The sequence below is a fragment of the Sorex araneus genome, chromosome 2, assembly GCF_027595985.1.
Source record: "Sorex araneus isolate mSorAra2 chromosome 2, mSorAra2.pri, whole genome shotgun sequence".
In the NCBI taxonomy this organism is placed as follows: domain Eukaryota; kingdom Metazoa; phylum Chordata; class Mammalia; order Eulipotyphla; family Soricidae; genus Sorex; species Sorex araneus.
Window position 1 is genome coordinate 268,042,967 of NC_073303.1, and position 17,766 is coordinate 268,060,732.

The window sequence follows — 17,766 nt, forward strand, 5'->3', positions numbered from 1 at the left end:
GCTGGAGCAGTAGCACAGCGGGTAGGGCATTTGTCTTGCACGAGGCCGACCCAGGTTCGATTCCCAGCATCCCATAGGGTCCCCTGAGCACGCCAGGAGTAATTCCTGAGTGCAGAGCCAGGAGTAACTCCTGTGCATCACCAGGTGTGACCCAAAAACCAAAAAATAAAAGGAAGTTTGGTGGTCACATGGACAAGATTCCTTGAATTCATTACCCCTCAAGGACAGGAGACAGGGGGTGACAGGGGCACTGGGTAAGGGAGGAGGGGTGGGGAGAGGGGGTGGGAGAGGAGTGGGGATGGGATGCAGAAAGGGTATGGGGTGGAGAAGAAACATTGAGGTGGAGGAGAAGGTGTGAGGTGAAGAAGGGAGGGAGTGAAGAAGGGATGGGATGAAGATGGTGGGTGAAGAGGGATGGGTAGAGAAAGAGGAGAGGAGTGGATAAAAGACAGAAAGATAGAAAGAAGGAGGGTGTGATCATGGGAACTGGAGTGACACTGAGGAACCAGTGATGTAGAATCGATAAATGAATCTAAGTGTCATTTGTGAAAATAAGTAGCAGATACACTCGGCTTCCTGTATTCAGAAAAAGGTGGCAGAGGGAGGAAGCGCATATGTATGATAGTCTACAGGAAAAGTCTCGAAACACATAGAGAAAAATGACCAAATATCAGAGCCGGCTATGGTTCATGACTCAGTGCATTTACTTCTCTGAGGTTGGCAAAAGTTCACAAATAGGCGTATATTTCTCTGGTGGAGGTGGGGACGGCTATGAATTAGGCGTGTTTATATGACACATCTGTTTTTTCAATGCCTGGTATGATTGGATGCTTGACAGTTGTTATTATAATTTTGGACATTCTGGAGTGCAGAGATGATTTATTAGGAAAAGAAAGTTGACTGTAGAAGTAAAAAAATATGAATATTCAACTTGAACCTTATTGACCCATAATTTCCCAACCTGCCATCAGAGCCCCCGTGGCTCAGAACGTTGGCAGGGCCAGAGAGGAAGCACAGTGGGTAGGGAGTTAGCCTTGCCCCCCGCCAAGCCAAGTTCCACCCGGCACCCCCAGGAGGAGTGACCCCCAAGAGCCAGGAGTAAGCCCTGAGCACAGGGAGGTGTGATCCCCAAACCAAACCAAACAAGAACACACTCATGGCTCTTCACTCTGTCCTGGACACGGGGGCCCTTCGTTGCCCTCCCTCCCAGCGAGCACTGTCTCAGCCGACTTGCTTCTGGGAAGCAGAATAAAAATGGAAGGAGCAGAGTGTGGGCTCAGAGGCTGGTGACTAAGAGGTGTTGGGGCTTTTTCTATCATTGTACCCTGGGGGGCTCCACCCGCTGCCATCAGCTGCCCAGAGTGGATCCTTCCTTCAGGCCCAGACTTGAGAATTGAACCCTTGGTCATCGTTCGTCTGCCTCCTCCTGAAGGATCCTCAATCCTTTCCAGAACTCCCAGACTCGGATCCAGAATGAACATCCGGATGAAACCATAAAAACGAGCTGTCTCCAGCTGCAAAATGTGGAAGGAATTTGTTACGCGGACTGGACTTGGTAACTATTATATGGCTGTAGTAGTCGCTCAGATAATACCTCTAAGGAATGACCCATTTTTAACTGAGTGCAATTGAATTTAATCCAAGTTCTGAGCTGGAGCATGGGCTCTCTCTTTCGGCCATCTCTCCTCAGTCATCAAACTCCCTTTAGCTTCAGTCTCCTCCGGAAAAATCTCAGGATTGCAAGCTTATGGCTCCACCTACCTCTGAACTTTGTGGATCTTAAAAATTAAAATCTTCCGCTGGAGAACCAGAGTAATACTACAGCATTAGGATGCTTGCTTTGCATGCATCCAACCCGTTTTCGATCCCTGGTGCCCCATATGGGTCCCTGGAGCACCACCAGAAGTGATTCCTGAGCAAACAACGAGAAGTAAGTCCTGAGTACCGTGGGGTGTGGCCCCCCAACCCAAACAAACAAGAAACATCCTGCGCTGAAAGGATGTACTACGGCAAACTGATCCAGAGGGGAGCGCGACTGAGCTGTAGTGAAGTTGATGGTACAGTTGCGGTTTAACAGAAACAAAGTTGCAGGACCCATTTTCAAGGGAAAGCGACTCTGTCTTGCTGGCTCCTCTTTGTACCTGAGCAGAGGGGGGTCCCTACTGCCTCAGTGCCCCTTGGTCCTAGGTGGCCCTGTGTTAAGCTGGCTGGCTGTGGAGTGAGGCTTCTTAACGAGGGCCTCACAGAAAAGAACTCTCTCTGGGCACCGAGAAAGTGCAGGATGTTCTGGCAATGCGGTGGGAGCTGCACTCTCATTAGCATTTAAAAGAGAACACTTATTAGCTGCACTACTAAATGTCTTTTATACAATATAATGAGTTTCATTGAAAAGAATCACCAGCTTAGCGAAGGAGAAATTTAAACACTTTGCCATCATTTATAAATTCAACCCTCCTATGATGGTATTTTTAAAGATACTTTGAAGGGAACAAGAAAAGTGGGAGAAATCTTAACAAAAGAAATGTAATTAGAGTTTTCCAAAAAAAAAAAAAGGCGATTCTATGCTTTATGAAGATATCTTTGATCTAACTTCTCAAAGCCAGGGAGGTATTGTCGCCCATCTCACACTCTCCACGGCGCCTGGGAGCAGGTAACCGGGACTGAACGTGGCTGCTTTTGTTAAGAGTGACCGAGAAAGATTGCAGAAAGCCATAATCACAAACCACTGTAATGCAAATCAATAAGGCACAGACACTGCAGGAAACTCATGCAAGTAATGGAATTAATTGTACTTAATCTTTCTTTCTCTATCTTAGACTTGCCCTACATGTTTGCTTGAAGCATCCAACTCACTTGATTTAAATTAATGCATCCCACCCGAATGAAATAAAGCCATTCATTAGCATATATGGCTCCTTTTATTGTTTTCTCTTGGACTGCTAATAATCCTCATTCACTCCTTCATTCCTTCACTTAGTAATTCAGCAAGAATTTAGTGAACTCCCAAGTTCAAGGCAAAAACCCTATGCAAACTTTTCATGCAGCCCACATCACCCTAAGAGGCTAGACAGGTCAGAAATATGGAAGCATTGCCGTGCTCTGGATTAAGAGCTTTGGCCTATAGACTGTGAAGAGCTGAATAGACTTGCCAAGCTAACATGATTGTGTTAAAGGAAAATTTAGGTTTGGGAATGGGAAGCTGTGTATTTTTGGGGGTATATTTTATTAAACAAAGCTCCCGGAAATGAATGTGGCCTTGTGACCTCTTATTGTCTAGTTCTGCCTCTCAGAAAACCTGGCAAGCTACCGAGAATATCCTGACGGCATGGCAGAGCCTGGCAAGCTCCCCATGATGTATTCAATACGCCAAAAACAGTAACAATAACGGGTCTCATTCCCCTGACCCTGAAAGAGCCTCCAGTGCAGCACCGTGGGGAAGGACGAGTAATGAGAGGCTGCTGAAATCTCAGGGTTGGGATGAATGGAGACATTACTGGTGCCCGCTCCAGCAAATTGATGAACAACAGGATGACAGTGATACAGTGCCATGTTCCATGTGTAAGTGGTTTATCAGAAGGAAGCGTGGTGAGCCGGCACACGGCGCTCACGGATGGATGTCATTTTCTCTAAGAAAATGCAATCTCTGGAGGCACAAAGAAGAGATTATGGCGTCTCTGGTTAAAAGCCTTCAAGCAATTACCCTTGTAGGACACAGTTCTTAAAGTAGCGCAGGCCGACCTACAGAGCTGAGCCCGACCCCTCCCCCTGGCTTCCAGCTCCTCTCCTCCCGCTCCCTCTGGTGCTCCCCAGCATGGACCAGCCTCCCCCAAGAGCCAGCAGTCTGGACCCAGGGACGGTGCCACCCTCTTTGTCTCTGGCACCTGTCAAGCTCTTTTCCAGTGTCATGCTTCCGGATTCTCTTTGCTCTCACCACTGCAGGGCGTCTACTTGTGATCTCCTGTTCTGTAACCCGCTCTGGATGCCGCCTGCCGCACGCCCCTTCCCAGACACACTGGGTCCAGAACACAACCCCGAGCCTGCTCCTCACGGCACATTGTGGGTAACACTGGCCACGGTGGGGGGAGGGGGTTGCTGTGCACATGTGTGTGTTTGTGTGTGTGTATGTGCATGTCTGTATGTGTGCACATGTGTTTGTGTGTATGTGCATATGTGTATGTGTGTGCATGTGTGTGAGTGTGTGTATATGGGTGTTTGTGTGTATGCACGTGTCTGTATGTGTGCACATGTGTTTGTGTGTATGTGCATATGTGTATGTGTGTGCATATGTGTATGAGTGCATGTATATGCGTGTGTGCGGTGTGTGTAAGTGTGCATGTGTGTATGTCTGTGTGTGTCTGTGCGTGCATGCATGTGTGTATGTGTGTGGCTGTATGTGTGCATGTGTATTTGTGTGTATGTGTGTATGAGTGCATGTGTGTGCATGTGTGTATGTGCATGTGTATATGTACATGTGTGTATGTATGTGTTGTGTGTGTGTGTGCATGTGTGTGCATGTGCGTATATGTGTGTGTTTGCACACACGTGCGTGCGTGCGCACACTTCCTCTGTTATATTAGGAGCTCCTGAGGCAAAAACAAGGTTTCATTTGCTCCTGTCACTTGGCTTCTAGCCTGGTGCCTGTCAAGCAACCACAGAAACCACATGGAGGTAATGCTTGAATCAAAGAGCCACATCCCAACCCTCAGTGGTCCCAATGCTCCGACTCTCCAACTCAAGAACACAGACATGTTCAGAAGAGATGCAGAAGCAAACGATTACCCCAGGAAAAGGGACCCGGGCCTCGTGTATAACTCCTCACTGTGTGTGTACCCAGACTTGGATGCTACCCGCTTGGGTTTGATCCGACAGTCTGCGGAAATGATGCACTCAATGGCTTGTCTTCAAGATTAATGGCTGACGCTGGTTCCTTTTCTCACTAGCGTGTCTATAGCCTGCAAGCGAGTGGCTCCTGCCCAACCTCGGCCTGGGAAAATGAAGCATAACACATTCTCCGGGGCTCGTGGTCAAATGGCCAAAAATCAGGTTTAGAGCATAATCAACAAAACTCACAGAGCTCAATCATCCAGTTCACAGACGAGAAAGCTGAAGCTGTTCGATTAACCCAATGCCCCAATTAACCCAAGTGATAAAGATTGAGGCGGATCCCAAGGTCCTGGACTCCTCATCAGAGGTTCCCTGCGTGTCTCCTGGCCTCTCACACATGCATATTCAAGTTGGTTCTTTCTGGTTAACTTCTTTTTTCCCTCCCCTCAGTCATACATTTAATCTGAATGTACGCTGTTGCTTTTCCAGTCAATGGTGATAAACGCTCAAAATTTTACTGGGGCAAGTGGTAGGCGGTGGCTAGAATAAAATAAACATCTGGAAAGAATGAACCATAATGAAGATGTCATTGTTTGCCCATAAAAGCTGGGCAGAGAATCCGGCTTCTCAGAAACAAATACGTGAAGGCATTTCTGTCCATCCCAGAGTGTCTTTTAGTAAAAATATTAAAATGCACCAAAATTTGTTAATTCTCAAAGATGATAGAAATAAATATAGAACAAATGACTAAATGAATCAGCTGAAAGTAGATAAAGATAGTGATTCATGAATTCATTCATTCTTCTGCCCACAATGGAATGTTTACTGAATAAATGATGCAAAGTCCTATAATTTTAGCTCCCAGCTACTAATCATAGAATATAGTTTGAACTACCAGGTAGAAAACAAAACTTCAAAGTTCATAATTTGCCTCTGCCATTACATAAATCATGGAAAGTCCTCTAGCACACAGTATTCTCTTTTCTAGATCATTCCTGCCAATATCCTAAGGTTCCATTCTTTCTCCCAGCTTAGAAATAGAAAAGATTTCCTCTGGTCTCTTTCTTTCTCACTGCAGCGCTCATGCTATCTTTGCTCTTCCTCACAGCAAGACGCCTTTGGAAGTCTCATCTATACACACACAGTGGTTTCCAGTCGCTTCCCTGGCATTCTCCCTTGAACCCATCACTATCAGACGTTACTCTGCCTTTCTACGAGCCACCAGTGGAGTTCTTCTCAATCTCACCAGTGATGGTCTGTCTTCCTTGGGGTTGGCATCATTTGCTGCACTTCTTGTCCATTTGGCTTCCAGAACACCATAGTTTCTTGACTTTTGTCTCCCCACGGACACTTCTCATCTTCCTTGGCTGGTTCCCACCTTTCCCTGTTGGAATGCCTCAAGGTTTGGCCTGGGAACCTCTCCTCCATTGCCTCAGGGCTGTCATCCCATTTCACGTGTTTAGTATCATCCTTAGCCAACGACCTCCAAAGTCCTAACTTGGGCCAAGACCACCTTCCGAACGCTAGAATCCTTCTCTGTCCAACGAGCAACTTAACCAGAGTCTAGCTTGCCTTTATTGACACACGACCCCCAATCTAAGAAATCAACACTTGCAATTTGGTGGCCTTCCTCAGCTTACCTGGTGCCTCCCTTCTTTTACAATTTAAATCCCCACCTGCCCTGTCTGGAAGTGAAAACTCACAAGCGTTCTCTGTGCCACCTCTCTCTCACTTCGATGACACCAGCTGTCACACACCCCTCCCCTGCTTCCGTAGTCAGTGGGGACATCTGTATTGGATGCTGCAAGCTTCTAGACAGTTCTTCCACAGTGCCCCCATCTTTCCTTCTCTTCCTTTTTCATGATTCGTCTTCGCCTCTCAGCCGTCCCTGGGTGCCTCACCTAACGTGGCAGCTCTGCTCCATGGATATTCTCTAGGTCCCTTTCTGGGCTGTAGCCCAGGACTTACTACAAGTACTTTCGATGCTTTATTTGTTTGATTAATTTGTTTTGATTGCTCTAAGTCCCCTCTACTAGAATTTAAAAAAAAACCATATATATGGTATAGATAGATAGATAGATAGATAGATAGATAGATAGATAGATAGATATTCTTGTAGCTCACAGTGGCCTGCACAGCTTTCATTCCTAAAAACTCTTCTCTGAATGAATGAGTGGAGGTTTGTGATCCTAAGAAAGACTACTTCAAAAAGGCCAGGACAAAAAAAAAATGTCATGAGTACCCCATACGTGGCGATGCATAAGAAATAGGAATCATTTTGATTAAAATCATTTGCCCCTGGGTATCTGTTGGGATTAATTTTGGGGTGGGAACTGAGGGTAAGGAAGGAGAATTTTTCATTCACAGAGATGGAACAGAAGCACAAGGTTTTACAAGCTCAGCCTCAGGCAAGACAAAGACGGCTGATGGAACTGTGCGGGAGTCTGGCCTGCCTTGAGCAGAGGGCCTGAGGGATGGGCGGGGTGGGGGGAGGCAGGCGGGGCATGAGTGGGGTACCTGATCCACAGGCTACAGCCTTCAGCCTCCCCGGCAGCTCTGAGCTGTGCTTCACCTGGCCTCTCCGAGCTGGGAGCCATGTCCAGGGCCAGCGGCAGGGCGGGGCTATGCACTTGCGGAAACAAACAGGTGCTTGAGGCCAGGGCCAGGGCTTGGCGGGTGTGCCAGGGCCTTGGGAGCAGAATGCCCAGCTGTCCAAGTCTCCTCTGGAGACGGGCCCGGCAGCGGAGTCACCACGGGGCTGAGTGCATGGGCAGCATCACCAGGTCTCTCACAGGTGGGAGAAAAGGGCAAACCAGGCCCATCTCCATTCTTAGTAGCAGCTACAAACTATATTTGAAAGCAGAAAAGCTACTGGTCTGATTCTTGGAGTCTTAGAGGCTATATGGGTCTCCAAGTCTTTGCACCCGATCCCCGGCACGGAGTAATTTTAGCAGCTGGTAGAGGCTCATGCTAGGAATCAAATGCCTATAAATAATGTCACTTTGGCTGCTCCAGCCCAGCGCTGGCTTCTAAGGAGTCGGCCCCGGATTTCACAGACCGCCTTCCCTGGCCTCCAGTAGGTGGTTGGGGGCAGAGCAGGCCGCTGTGGACACCCCTCACCAGGTGACAGCGAAGAGAAGCTGGGCGGCGTGGTCGGGGAGGAGGCACGCGTCACACACACCGCGCCAAGCCCGCCCCGTTCCTGAGCAGAACCAGCAGCGTGCTGACGCCTGCCCGCCACGCGTCTGCTCTGCAGCAACCGCTCCCCCACACAGGGCATGGTGCTGGGGACCGAACACGGGCTCCCGCACGCCACGCGTGGGCTCCCTTCAGCCAGCCCCCCGGTGCCCACGGAGCTCGGATGCTCCTCGCTACACTGCAGCAGGCAGAGCCCCGGCCTGTGGCCTGTGAAGGTAACTGGAGAGCCGACGGTGCGTGCCCGCACTGGCAGGCGTGCTCTGCAAACATGTGCACACGCTCTGCAGGCACAGCCTGTGACTGGGCCGTGTAGAGAGCTGATGGATGTTCTGAGAGAGAAGAGGTGACGGGGGGCTGGGGAGACAGCGCAGTGGGGAAGGGACTTGCCCAGGAGGGGCCGACTCGGGCTCCATAGCTCTGGCACTGCAGAGGCTCATCAGAACACCACCGGGAGGAAGCCTGGAGCCTAACAGTGCGACCTCCTCCCCCAGAGGGAAAGCTTTCCCGTGAACTTACTGCTTTACTTATTTTTGATTTATTTTATTTTTCTCTTTTGGGTCACACCTGGCGATGCACAGGGCTTCCTCCTGGCTCTGCACTCAGGAGTTACTCCTGGAGGTGCTCGGGGGACCATATGGGATGCTGGAATTGATCCCGGGTCGGCCACGTGAAAGGCAAACGCCCTACCCGCTGTGCTATTGCTCCAGCCCCTGATTTACATTTTTTTTTCTTTTTGGGTCACACCAGGCAATGCACAGAGGTTACTCCTGGCTCATGCACTCAGGAATCACCCCTGGAGGTGCTCAGGGGACCATATGGGACGCTGGGGATCGAACCTGGGTCGGCCGCGTGCAAGGCAAATGCCCTACCCGCTGTACTATCGCTCCAGCCCCTGATTTACTTATTTTTTTAAAAAAGAAAGGACAGCAATGAAGAGAGGTAGGACTGGGGAGATAGTTCCCTGGGGTCAGGCCACCCCGGGTGCCATCCCGGCACTACATACAGTTTCCTGAGCCCTTCTAGGAGGGACCCCTGAACACAGAGCCAGCATCAAGCCCTGTGCATGGCTGGGTGTGGCTCCCCCGACTTCCAAACAGAATCTTCACCGGGAACCATGGCCCCAGGAAGGATGGCCGGGTGGGAACAAAGACAAAATGAAGCCAGAGTCGAGGCTCCCTGGGTGGGGACAGGTGAGCTTGTGAAGCCACATCTGTTAGAGGACAGTTGGGGGTCGCAGGGGCACTTGTCAAGCCAAGGGGAGGGAGAAAGAGTCTGCTGCGGGCCGGGTTTGGGCTTTGTCTTCCCTCGGAGCGGGGCTGCCTTCTTACCATGAGGTGAGTCATCTTTGAAGTCCCCTCATGCATATGTGGAAGTCGTCATCTTTAGTACCTCGGGATAGGACTGTGCTTGGAAATCGAGTCATTGAAAACAAGAGTTGTTGAACGAAAATGTGAGGAGTGGGTGAGCAGTAAAGAGGTTCTGGACCGGGCAGGACCACCGTTCTTCCCTGGCGGAGGCCCCAGCGCCCAGGAATAAACAGAGGAGCACCTATGGGGTAGCCGGCCCCAGATCCAGCACGGCCAGTGTCCAGTGCAAGGGAGAGATGGACGCGCAGACTGGTGGGTGAGAAGTCAAAGGTCAGGAGAAGGTCGGCCACGAGCCAAGAATAAGAGGCCTGGGGCTGAGAGAGACCAGCTTCTCCCTCCAGCGCCCAGTGAGGACCAACCTTGGGCCATCCAGTGTGTAGCCTCAGAGACTGGCATGATCTATTGTGCAGAGGATGCTGCCCGTGACGGGCCTCTCTGAGCAGCTCGGGCAACAGCCCCGCTCCCCTCAGCCAGCCCATTCCTGATCGCACAGGGTCTGACCCAGCTCCAGGGGAGCCCTGCCTGTCACCTTTCTCTCCCGCCCAATCACAGATCTTTGCCCTGTTAACATCTACCTGAGCGCGCCGGTGGGAACTTGTCTTCCGGAAACTCGGAAACTTTCTACCCCCGTTCCCAGCCCTGCAAGAACGAGCCCAGGGCCCGTGCAGAGATACTGATGGGGTTACTGGACCGTTCTGTCCCTGTCTTTATCCTTCAGCCCCAGTCAGGTTCGAGCACAGGATGGAGCCCGTCTCTCCTTTGAGCCCTGGTACCCAGCGTGCAGCACTGAGCTCCAGAGCGTGTGCCACCAGCATTAATGGCAGGAATTTCAGCATCCTCTCGCACCCTCCGAGCCCAGCAGCTGCCTACTGGGCAGATGGGTGACAACTGGCAGTTGAGTTTACTTGGGAGTGAAAGCACCCAATTAAGGCCTGAGCTTGGCTTCCTTTCTCTTCCTCATTTCCTTCCCTCTCGGTAACTACCCAATCTTGCAGGCTTTATAATGCTTTTAGATGTAAGTGGCTGCGAATTATTACCCACCGTGGCCCTTTCATCTTGCAGACTGACAGTCTACGTTCCACATTTCTCAGGAGGGAGAGTCTGTTAGGACCATATTTTTGCTTACCAAGAGAATTGTTAATGGTTATCCTAGAGGAAGAAAAAAAATCTATAAATATCCAGCCCATAATGAAGCCTCGAGCTTCCTTTCTTCCTTCACTAATGAAATTCTTCCCGTGAGCACTGTTGGAATCGCTTCTCCACTGTTGCTCGGGGCGGAGAGACCGGCCGTGGGGTGGGGTGGGGTGGGGGGTGTTGTTCTTTTACCTGTTTCGTCCTCATTTTGGAGTCCAGCGAGAGATTGTTGTAGGTGTAATGAGCCTGCGTGACTCCGCAGAAGAGAACGGCGACTATGCCTGAAATGCAAACACAGACCCGTCAAAACCAATTTCCTTTCCTGTCAAAGGCACAGGGCAGAGCTCGGCCTGCTGGCGAGTGGCCACGGGAATGACAGATGTCCACCTGTACCCTGGCCTCGATGCCGGGTGCGGCCTCTCTGCGGACGTTCACTACAGGCCTTTGGGATCAGGCAGCGAGTAGGTTCTCGAGGGCACCCACGATTTCCTTGATCTCGCGAGATTAGTTAGACTTGGCAATACGGGAGCAATAGCTGGGCTTCAATTTGGGCCGCCTCTGTCCATTGCAACGAGCTGGCTGCACTTGATACTACACGTGGGTCTGTTCTGCACATGTCTGCTTCCCACTGCGACCTTGAGGAGCTTGCAAGACACCTGCCTCCCATCGTTTAGTAGGCAAAGCTATGAGAGCCTACAAGAGCTTGGTTGTTCGTGGCCAGGCCCCTCTAGTTAAGTGAGAAAGGGGCCTTGGTTGTTTCCCATGCCTCCTGATGGGTGTGTGTGGGGGACATCCTTTTCCTGCTGATTAATCTGTTGAATCCAGGCAAGATACAGAGGCACTGAGGGAAGCTGGCGCTCAGGTGCTTGCTAGCTCCATAAACACACACACACACACACACACACGTGCACATACACATACATACACACACACACACACACACTCACCAGATCTCCAGACTAAATATGTTCTTTGTTCAAGGGCTCTGTAATTCTCTGTGTCATTGTTCCTGTGCTCTGTGATTCTCTGTGTTATTAGCCCTGGGCTGGGTTAGGGGTGAGGGTGGGACCCACTTTCTCCTTCAAAGGAAAGATTTTTGATTAATTGTGGGAAATTGAGTATCAAGGAGATGCTGGGAAAAACACAAGATGTAAGTATTCCTCCACTCAGACCAGGGGGATTAAATTGAATCTTAAGCAGCAGAATCTTCCCCATGAAAAACACTCATAAATTAAAGGCTGATGATTCTTAAGAGTATAGAGCTATGTGGACTGAATACCGACATTCCAAATGAATCTGCAATAAGGAAGTTTTAAAAACCAAGCATATTTTTAATATGGAGAGTATATGTTTCTATTTATACACTGGTTCTTGAGTGGGGTGACTTTGGGTAAAACACTGTTGACGTACTTATATAAAATGCAGGGAAATTGGGACTTTATTTGACTTATTTCCTTTTAATAGTAGCACTGTAGCACTGTCATCCCATTGTTCATCTATTTGCTTGAGCGGGCATTAGTAATATCTCCATGTGAGACATGCCTGGCAAGCTATCGAGAGTATCTCTCCTGCATGGCAGAGCCTGGCAAGCTACCCATGGTGTATTCAATATGCCAAAAACAGTAACAAGCCTTTTAATAATATGTTTCAAAATTTCAGGTGAAAATTAAATGATATTTTGTTCAGAAGTATGAGTGCAGTGGGCATTTCTATTGATTTGGGGGTAACTCTTTATCCTTTCTTCAGACATTCCAGGGAAATGCTTACAAAATACTGTATTTCACTCTTTACACTCCTTCTCTGATGAAATAACCAATCCAAGGGAAACTTTTAGACTTCTGGAGTGCTTTATGGCCAAAAATGATTGCATGCATACTGCTACGACTCTCTACTGATTCTGTTGGGAGATTTTCTGGGTTAGGTTTCTCTGTTGTATCCTTCTCACATCCATTGTTGGACCATTTGGACTTAACCATATGTTGGTGCACAAAGCAGAGAGTGTGGAAGTACGGAGGGTGTGGGGGCAGAGTAGGGAGTGTGGGCAGAAGGTGTAGGTGTGCATAAATCATTCTCAGCACGAGCCCGGGACAGGGAGGAAGAGGAATCAGATGGCTTGAGACCGACTCTGGATCAAGGACCTAATTTGGTTGGTGTCTTATACAGATTTATTATGTCCTGGAGGATTTATTCCCACAATTACCCGACCCCTCCCACCAACTCTGCTTTTCAATAACATCACCTCTACTTTTCCTGAAGCAGAGGCCAGACCGAGACGCCCCCCTTTTGGTCTCCCTCAGTGTACATTAGCCATTTGGGTGGCCTGTCTTTGGAGATGCACCCTGGATGCAACCACACTCCAATACCTCCACCCCAATGCCCATTTATGGGCCACTATCATTGCTCTGCCTGGGTCACAGCAACAGGTTCCTGCTTCCCCCTTGCCTGCCTCCAGTCTCCACACCACCAGTAGTGATTCTGCGAGAACAGTCAAGACCCTCTGCACTCTGCTTCCCAGCGGATCCCCATGGCTAGCAGGTCCTGCAGGATCTGGTCCTTTCTCTCCTCCCTATGGCCTGTCCCTCCATCCCAAGCCTTACTGTCCACTATTCTTACCAAGCCCATCAGGCTGCCTCGTGCCCTGGTTCACACCTCTCGGAAGACACTTCCCCAGGTGCCCCTGTGGTTCCTCCGTCTTCCTTTAGGGGTTCCTATTACTAGCACCTCTCAGTCCTGTTGTAAGAAGGATTCCTCTCACTATCCACCACCCAGCTATCTTGTTCTGTTCTATCCCTTACCATGGATTTATGTCCTTTTTGTATGGACACAGGAAGATAGTCAATATTATACTTTTGTACTTGGGAGTTAATTGACTTGAATAATATTCACTCCTGGACATCTGCCTCAGTTTCCCTTAGTTCCTAGCACCCCCAAAGCAGGGTCCCGGTGAGGGACTGAACGGACCCAGGACAAGCTGTGAGCTACCCTGGCATAGAAATGGGCCAGGCCAAGTGCCATAATACTCAACTATAAGTTAAGAGCACGTTCATGGATAAACTCTGTCATGACTCAAAAGAGGTCACTGGATAAGGACCCTGCTGGGGTAGGGAGACTAACCTGGCCTGAGGAGTGTGGTCTGGAGTATATAGTGAGATGTATATACTCATATATACATCTGTCCTCAGGAAGAACCAACCTCTAAGCTTGATATATCTCTTACTGTGCTCATACACCTTACACCACCTCACTGTTTATCCAGTCAGGCTTTTATTCTCCCCCACCCCATTAAGTCCCAGTGAGACCCATTACTCTAACCCCCAGAGCAAGGCCAAGCGCACAGGAGGTGCCCACCACATGTTTGTTGAATCAATGGTTGAACTTCCCCATCTTCATGTAAGGAACCAAAGCAATTTACTTCAGATCACCTTGAAAGTGGCAGAACTGAGACAGACAGGGCCAGCCTTCCTGAGCTTTTCTGCCTAGGACAGACCATCCATAAATCTTTGAAGGAAATCTTGCACTATGCAAGAAATATCATTTCTGATGCCCCCGGGGCACCGCCGGGGATGTGATGAAGATGACTTTGCAGAGCTGGCTGGACCTCTCATTTGGGGTCATTCTCTCTCCTAGCTCCCCTGATTTCCAGTTCCTGGCCTCTATCAGCGCCCTGTCAGACAATATTTCTGCCACCGCTTTCTGAGTTTTGTGTAAGGATCCATCACACGAGCAACAAACAGTGAAGAGTGTGCCTATATGACCAGAGCTTGGAGAAATAAAAGGAAAGCAGCCAGGCTGAGCTGACCATGGTGTGTCAGCATGCAGGACTATATTCCATAACCTGGTGCATGATAAGACGTGCACACGTTACTGAAATCAGTATGACTTTTACAAGCCCAAACACACTCTGAAATGTCTCCTCTAAATTCGTTCATTCTCCACGGCATTTCCAGCCACCCACACTGATTCAGAGTGGACAGCCTTCCGCCTTGCAGCGCAGGCTTTGAGTGGCTGCATTCTGACCCATGGGGCTTGCTGTTCCCGCAGACAAACTCCCCTGTCAGGGACCAGCCCAAGTGTTCTTGGCTTTTGTCAACAAGCTAGGGTCTCCTCTGTGCCCCCACCTGTGATGCTGGGTCAGACGCCTTTGCTGGGGCCTGTGGGGCACCCAGGGGGAGAGGCAGCTGGAGCAAGACCTTGCTCCTTCTGGTTTCTGGTTGTTTGGTCAGCTGCTCGGAGCCTCTTTTCCTGTTTCCTGTTTGGTTATTTCCTGCACTTCCAGCCTGAGCCTCTTCTCAGAGAATGCTGTTCCTGTCGGCAGCACCCTTAGTGGTCTGAGTCTCTTTGGGAGTTCCTAGATTCCCTTCCCCTTGCTCCCCCAGTCCCAGGGGCACCTGCTTCCTGTGGCGATCCCCCTGGCTGCTCCACATCCTTCTTCAGCTTTCATCTCTCCACCCATTCTCCCAGTTTCCTGCATTAAATCTCAGTCATTAGCCGACAGAATCCCAACAAGCGCTCTCTGGGTCTTCTCTTCCCAAAGTGTCGACGGGTCTCAGATTCCTGAAGGTTTGTCAACCTAGCTCTCTCCTCCTCTATACGAGTCAATGCCTGTGGCCACTGAGATGCTATCAAAGTCCCAGAGGACCGAACTCAAGCTCATGCCAATGCTACTTACCACTTGCATCAGTGTTCTTCAAAAAAGTGGCATGGAGAAAACCTGGAGAGAAGTTCAGAGGGTAAAGAGCCTGCCTTGCCATCAGGTTTGGATCCTGGGTGCTCTGAGTACCCTACCCAAGTACTGCTAGGAGTGATACCTGAACAGAACCAGCAGTAAGCCCTAACCCTAAGCGCAGTTGGGGACGGGGCGCAAAATAAACAAAAAACGGTCCGTACTAGGACTTTGGGTCTCTAATTATGACTTGCGGGGAGGGTTAGGGCTAGAGCTAGTAATGAGAAAGAGCCCAGAATTGCACCTGGGTCTTCTGGTTCCCAACCCTCCCGTTCCTAAAATAGTCTGGTAGCTTGTTCTGCAGAGGAAAGTATTTCTGTCATAGGTTTTAGTAGCTCTAGTCTTATTTAAAAATTAGAAGTATGAAGTACCTAGTATGTTAATCTCTGCTGACAGAATTTTCCTTCATTTTCTATCTTAACAAGAATAAAATTGAATTATCCTGTTCCCACCTCTACTGGAAAAGCGAGCGCTGATAAGTGCAATCACTATGTCTCATAAGTAAGATCTCAGACTCAAGTTGTGTTTCTGGAGTGGGGTGGCAACGATGAATGGAATCTCATCCACTCTCCGAGCCACAGCTAGATAGGGTGTGCTCAAAGACATCTCATCTGGGGGGCCTACACCAAGAAGAAACTCTGAAAGAAACTGAGAAATGGCTGGGGAAGATTTTCAGACGTATGTGCATGTACAAGTCTGCCTTCTGGAGGGGCATAGTGGGGTTTCAAAGTGGTGTGTGAACCCCAGGACTGGCTTCTGGAAATCATCAAACAGGAACAAGAACCAACAAAAAATAAGCTACACAGTTAAGATCAAATTAATTAACAAAAAGAGATAGAAGCTAGCAAGAAGAGAACCATAATTCTTTGGAAAAAATAGTGCTTTGGCTGAGACATTAAGTTTTTTCAGAAAGATCAGTTTTCAGAGGACAATTAGCTTTTTGATGGACAGAGTACCACTGGTACTAGAATCCTTGTGGGTCCTCTTGGAGAGCAACTGTGAGGCTAAACAGTGCCATGTGGCGAGATGTGTGCACAACCAAGGCTCGCTGTGTGGTTGGCTACAGCCTAAGCCAAAAAGGGCTCCTCTGGGCCTGGGGATCTATCCAGCCAGAGTTCCCAGAACCACTTGTGCACTAAGCTCACTGCCTGGCCCGTTGTTTTCCTCTCAGAGAAGTAGAGAAGAGGACTCGCTTTGTGTCCTTTATGTGGAGATCTATAAGAAAACCCAGTGAAGATGGAAGAAAATCGAAGAATTTCATCATTTTTTAAATTAGCACCCTGGGAGGGGGGTTCTCAAGTCCATAAGCACCCTTTGGGCTGAAGGAACATGCAAGTGGGCAGACATGTTCAACCTTCTTTATCATATCACCGGTGGCAAGAAACCTTGCCAAGTTCTGCTCTCGATGACGTCCAAGAACCGTCCAACCTTAAGCAAGGGTGACAAGTAGTTTTCATAGGTGCCGGAAGTCTGCATCCGTGGGTGTAGAGAATTCTAGAGGATCCTGCCACTTCACATCGACTTGCTCTCAACCATGCTACCTGGTCTCCCTACCTTGACCCCACCCTTGTCCTGGACTGGCTCTCTGTCCTTTCTCCTCCATTATTGTCACCCCAGGACAGAGCCCAGGGGACATCATTCACCTGCTCATCAGAAACCTGCAGGTTTCTCAAGCCCACAGATTCCTATGCCAGGAAATATTTATCGGCTGTGAAAAGAGAACACAGGGGAAATTGGTTTTTGATCCGCCCGTGCAAATAGATATTTATCTGGATTTATTAGTGTGGGGTCCATTTTCTTCAAATATTTAAATTTCTTTTATTCTGAACTACCGTCACGGAGTCTCTGCCACTGATAACATTATTCAGTAGTTCTTTTCTCATTAAAGGCCGATGAAGCCTTCAGATACGGAAGCTGAAAAATAACCGTCTGTCACATAGAGCATGATTTTCTTTGACATTAAATGCAGACTGGAGGGGTTTCTAAGATGGCAGAATATTGCATTTTGGACAGGAAATATTGATTATGTCATCAAACACAGAAAAAGAGTGAGTGAGAAGGGAAAAATGCATCTTACTCTCAGTCTATACACTGAGGGGTTTTAAGGTTGCTGGGTTATTTTTCCATGCCACACTTTTATTTATTTTTGATCTCGTGAAAAAAAAAAGACATTTCTGACAGGTTTCCTACCACCACGGCCGAAAGTGAACCTGAAATGAAGAAGTCAAAGTTTTTTTTTTAAAGGAAGACAAAAAACTGTAAAACTCCTTCAGGGAATCTGAAGGACTCCAAGTTTCCAGAGAGGACAATGGTGATCAAGTTCACAGCCGAGACACAGCCCAGAGATGACGCATGAGTCAGTGGGACGTGAGAAAGTCAATCTCGAAAACAGCGCAAGACCTGAGCTCCTCTCTCTGGTTTGTCCCAGTGCTGAGTGCAGGGATACATGCTTACCACATGCACATTTACATGTGACTGCGTGTCTAGAATGCAGGGCTTACAAGTTTCCATTTAAAAAAA

At 48.9% G+C, this 17,766-nt stretch overlaps 1 protein-coding gene across 1 annotated transcript in view; it reads right to left on the reverse strand.

Annotated features, from left to right (window-relative positions):
* The window catches only part of SLC9A9 (solute carrier family 9 member A9), a 517,302-nt gene that overhangs the window by 233,800 nt on the left and 265,736 nt on the right, over positions 1–17,766 (reverse strand). The window contains exon 9 of the mRNA XM_055129734.1: positions 10,716–10,804. Within this exon, the coding sequence (XP_054985709.1) occupies positions 10,716–10,804 (89 nt within the window). The remainder of the gene's footprint in view (positions 1–10,715; positions 10,805–17,766) is intronic.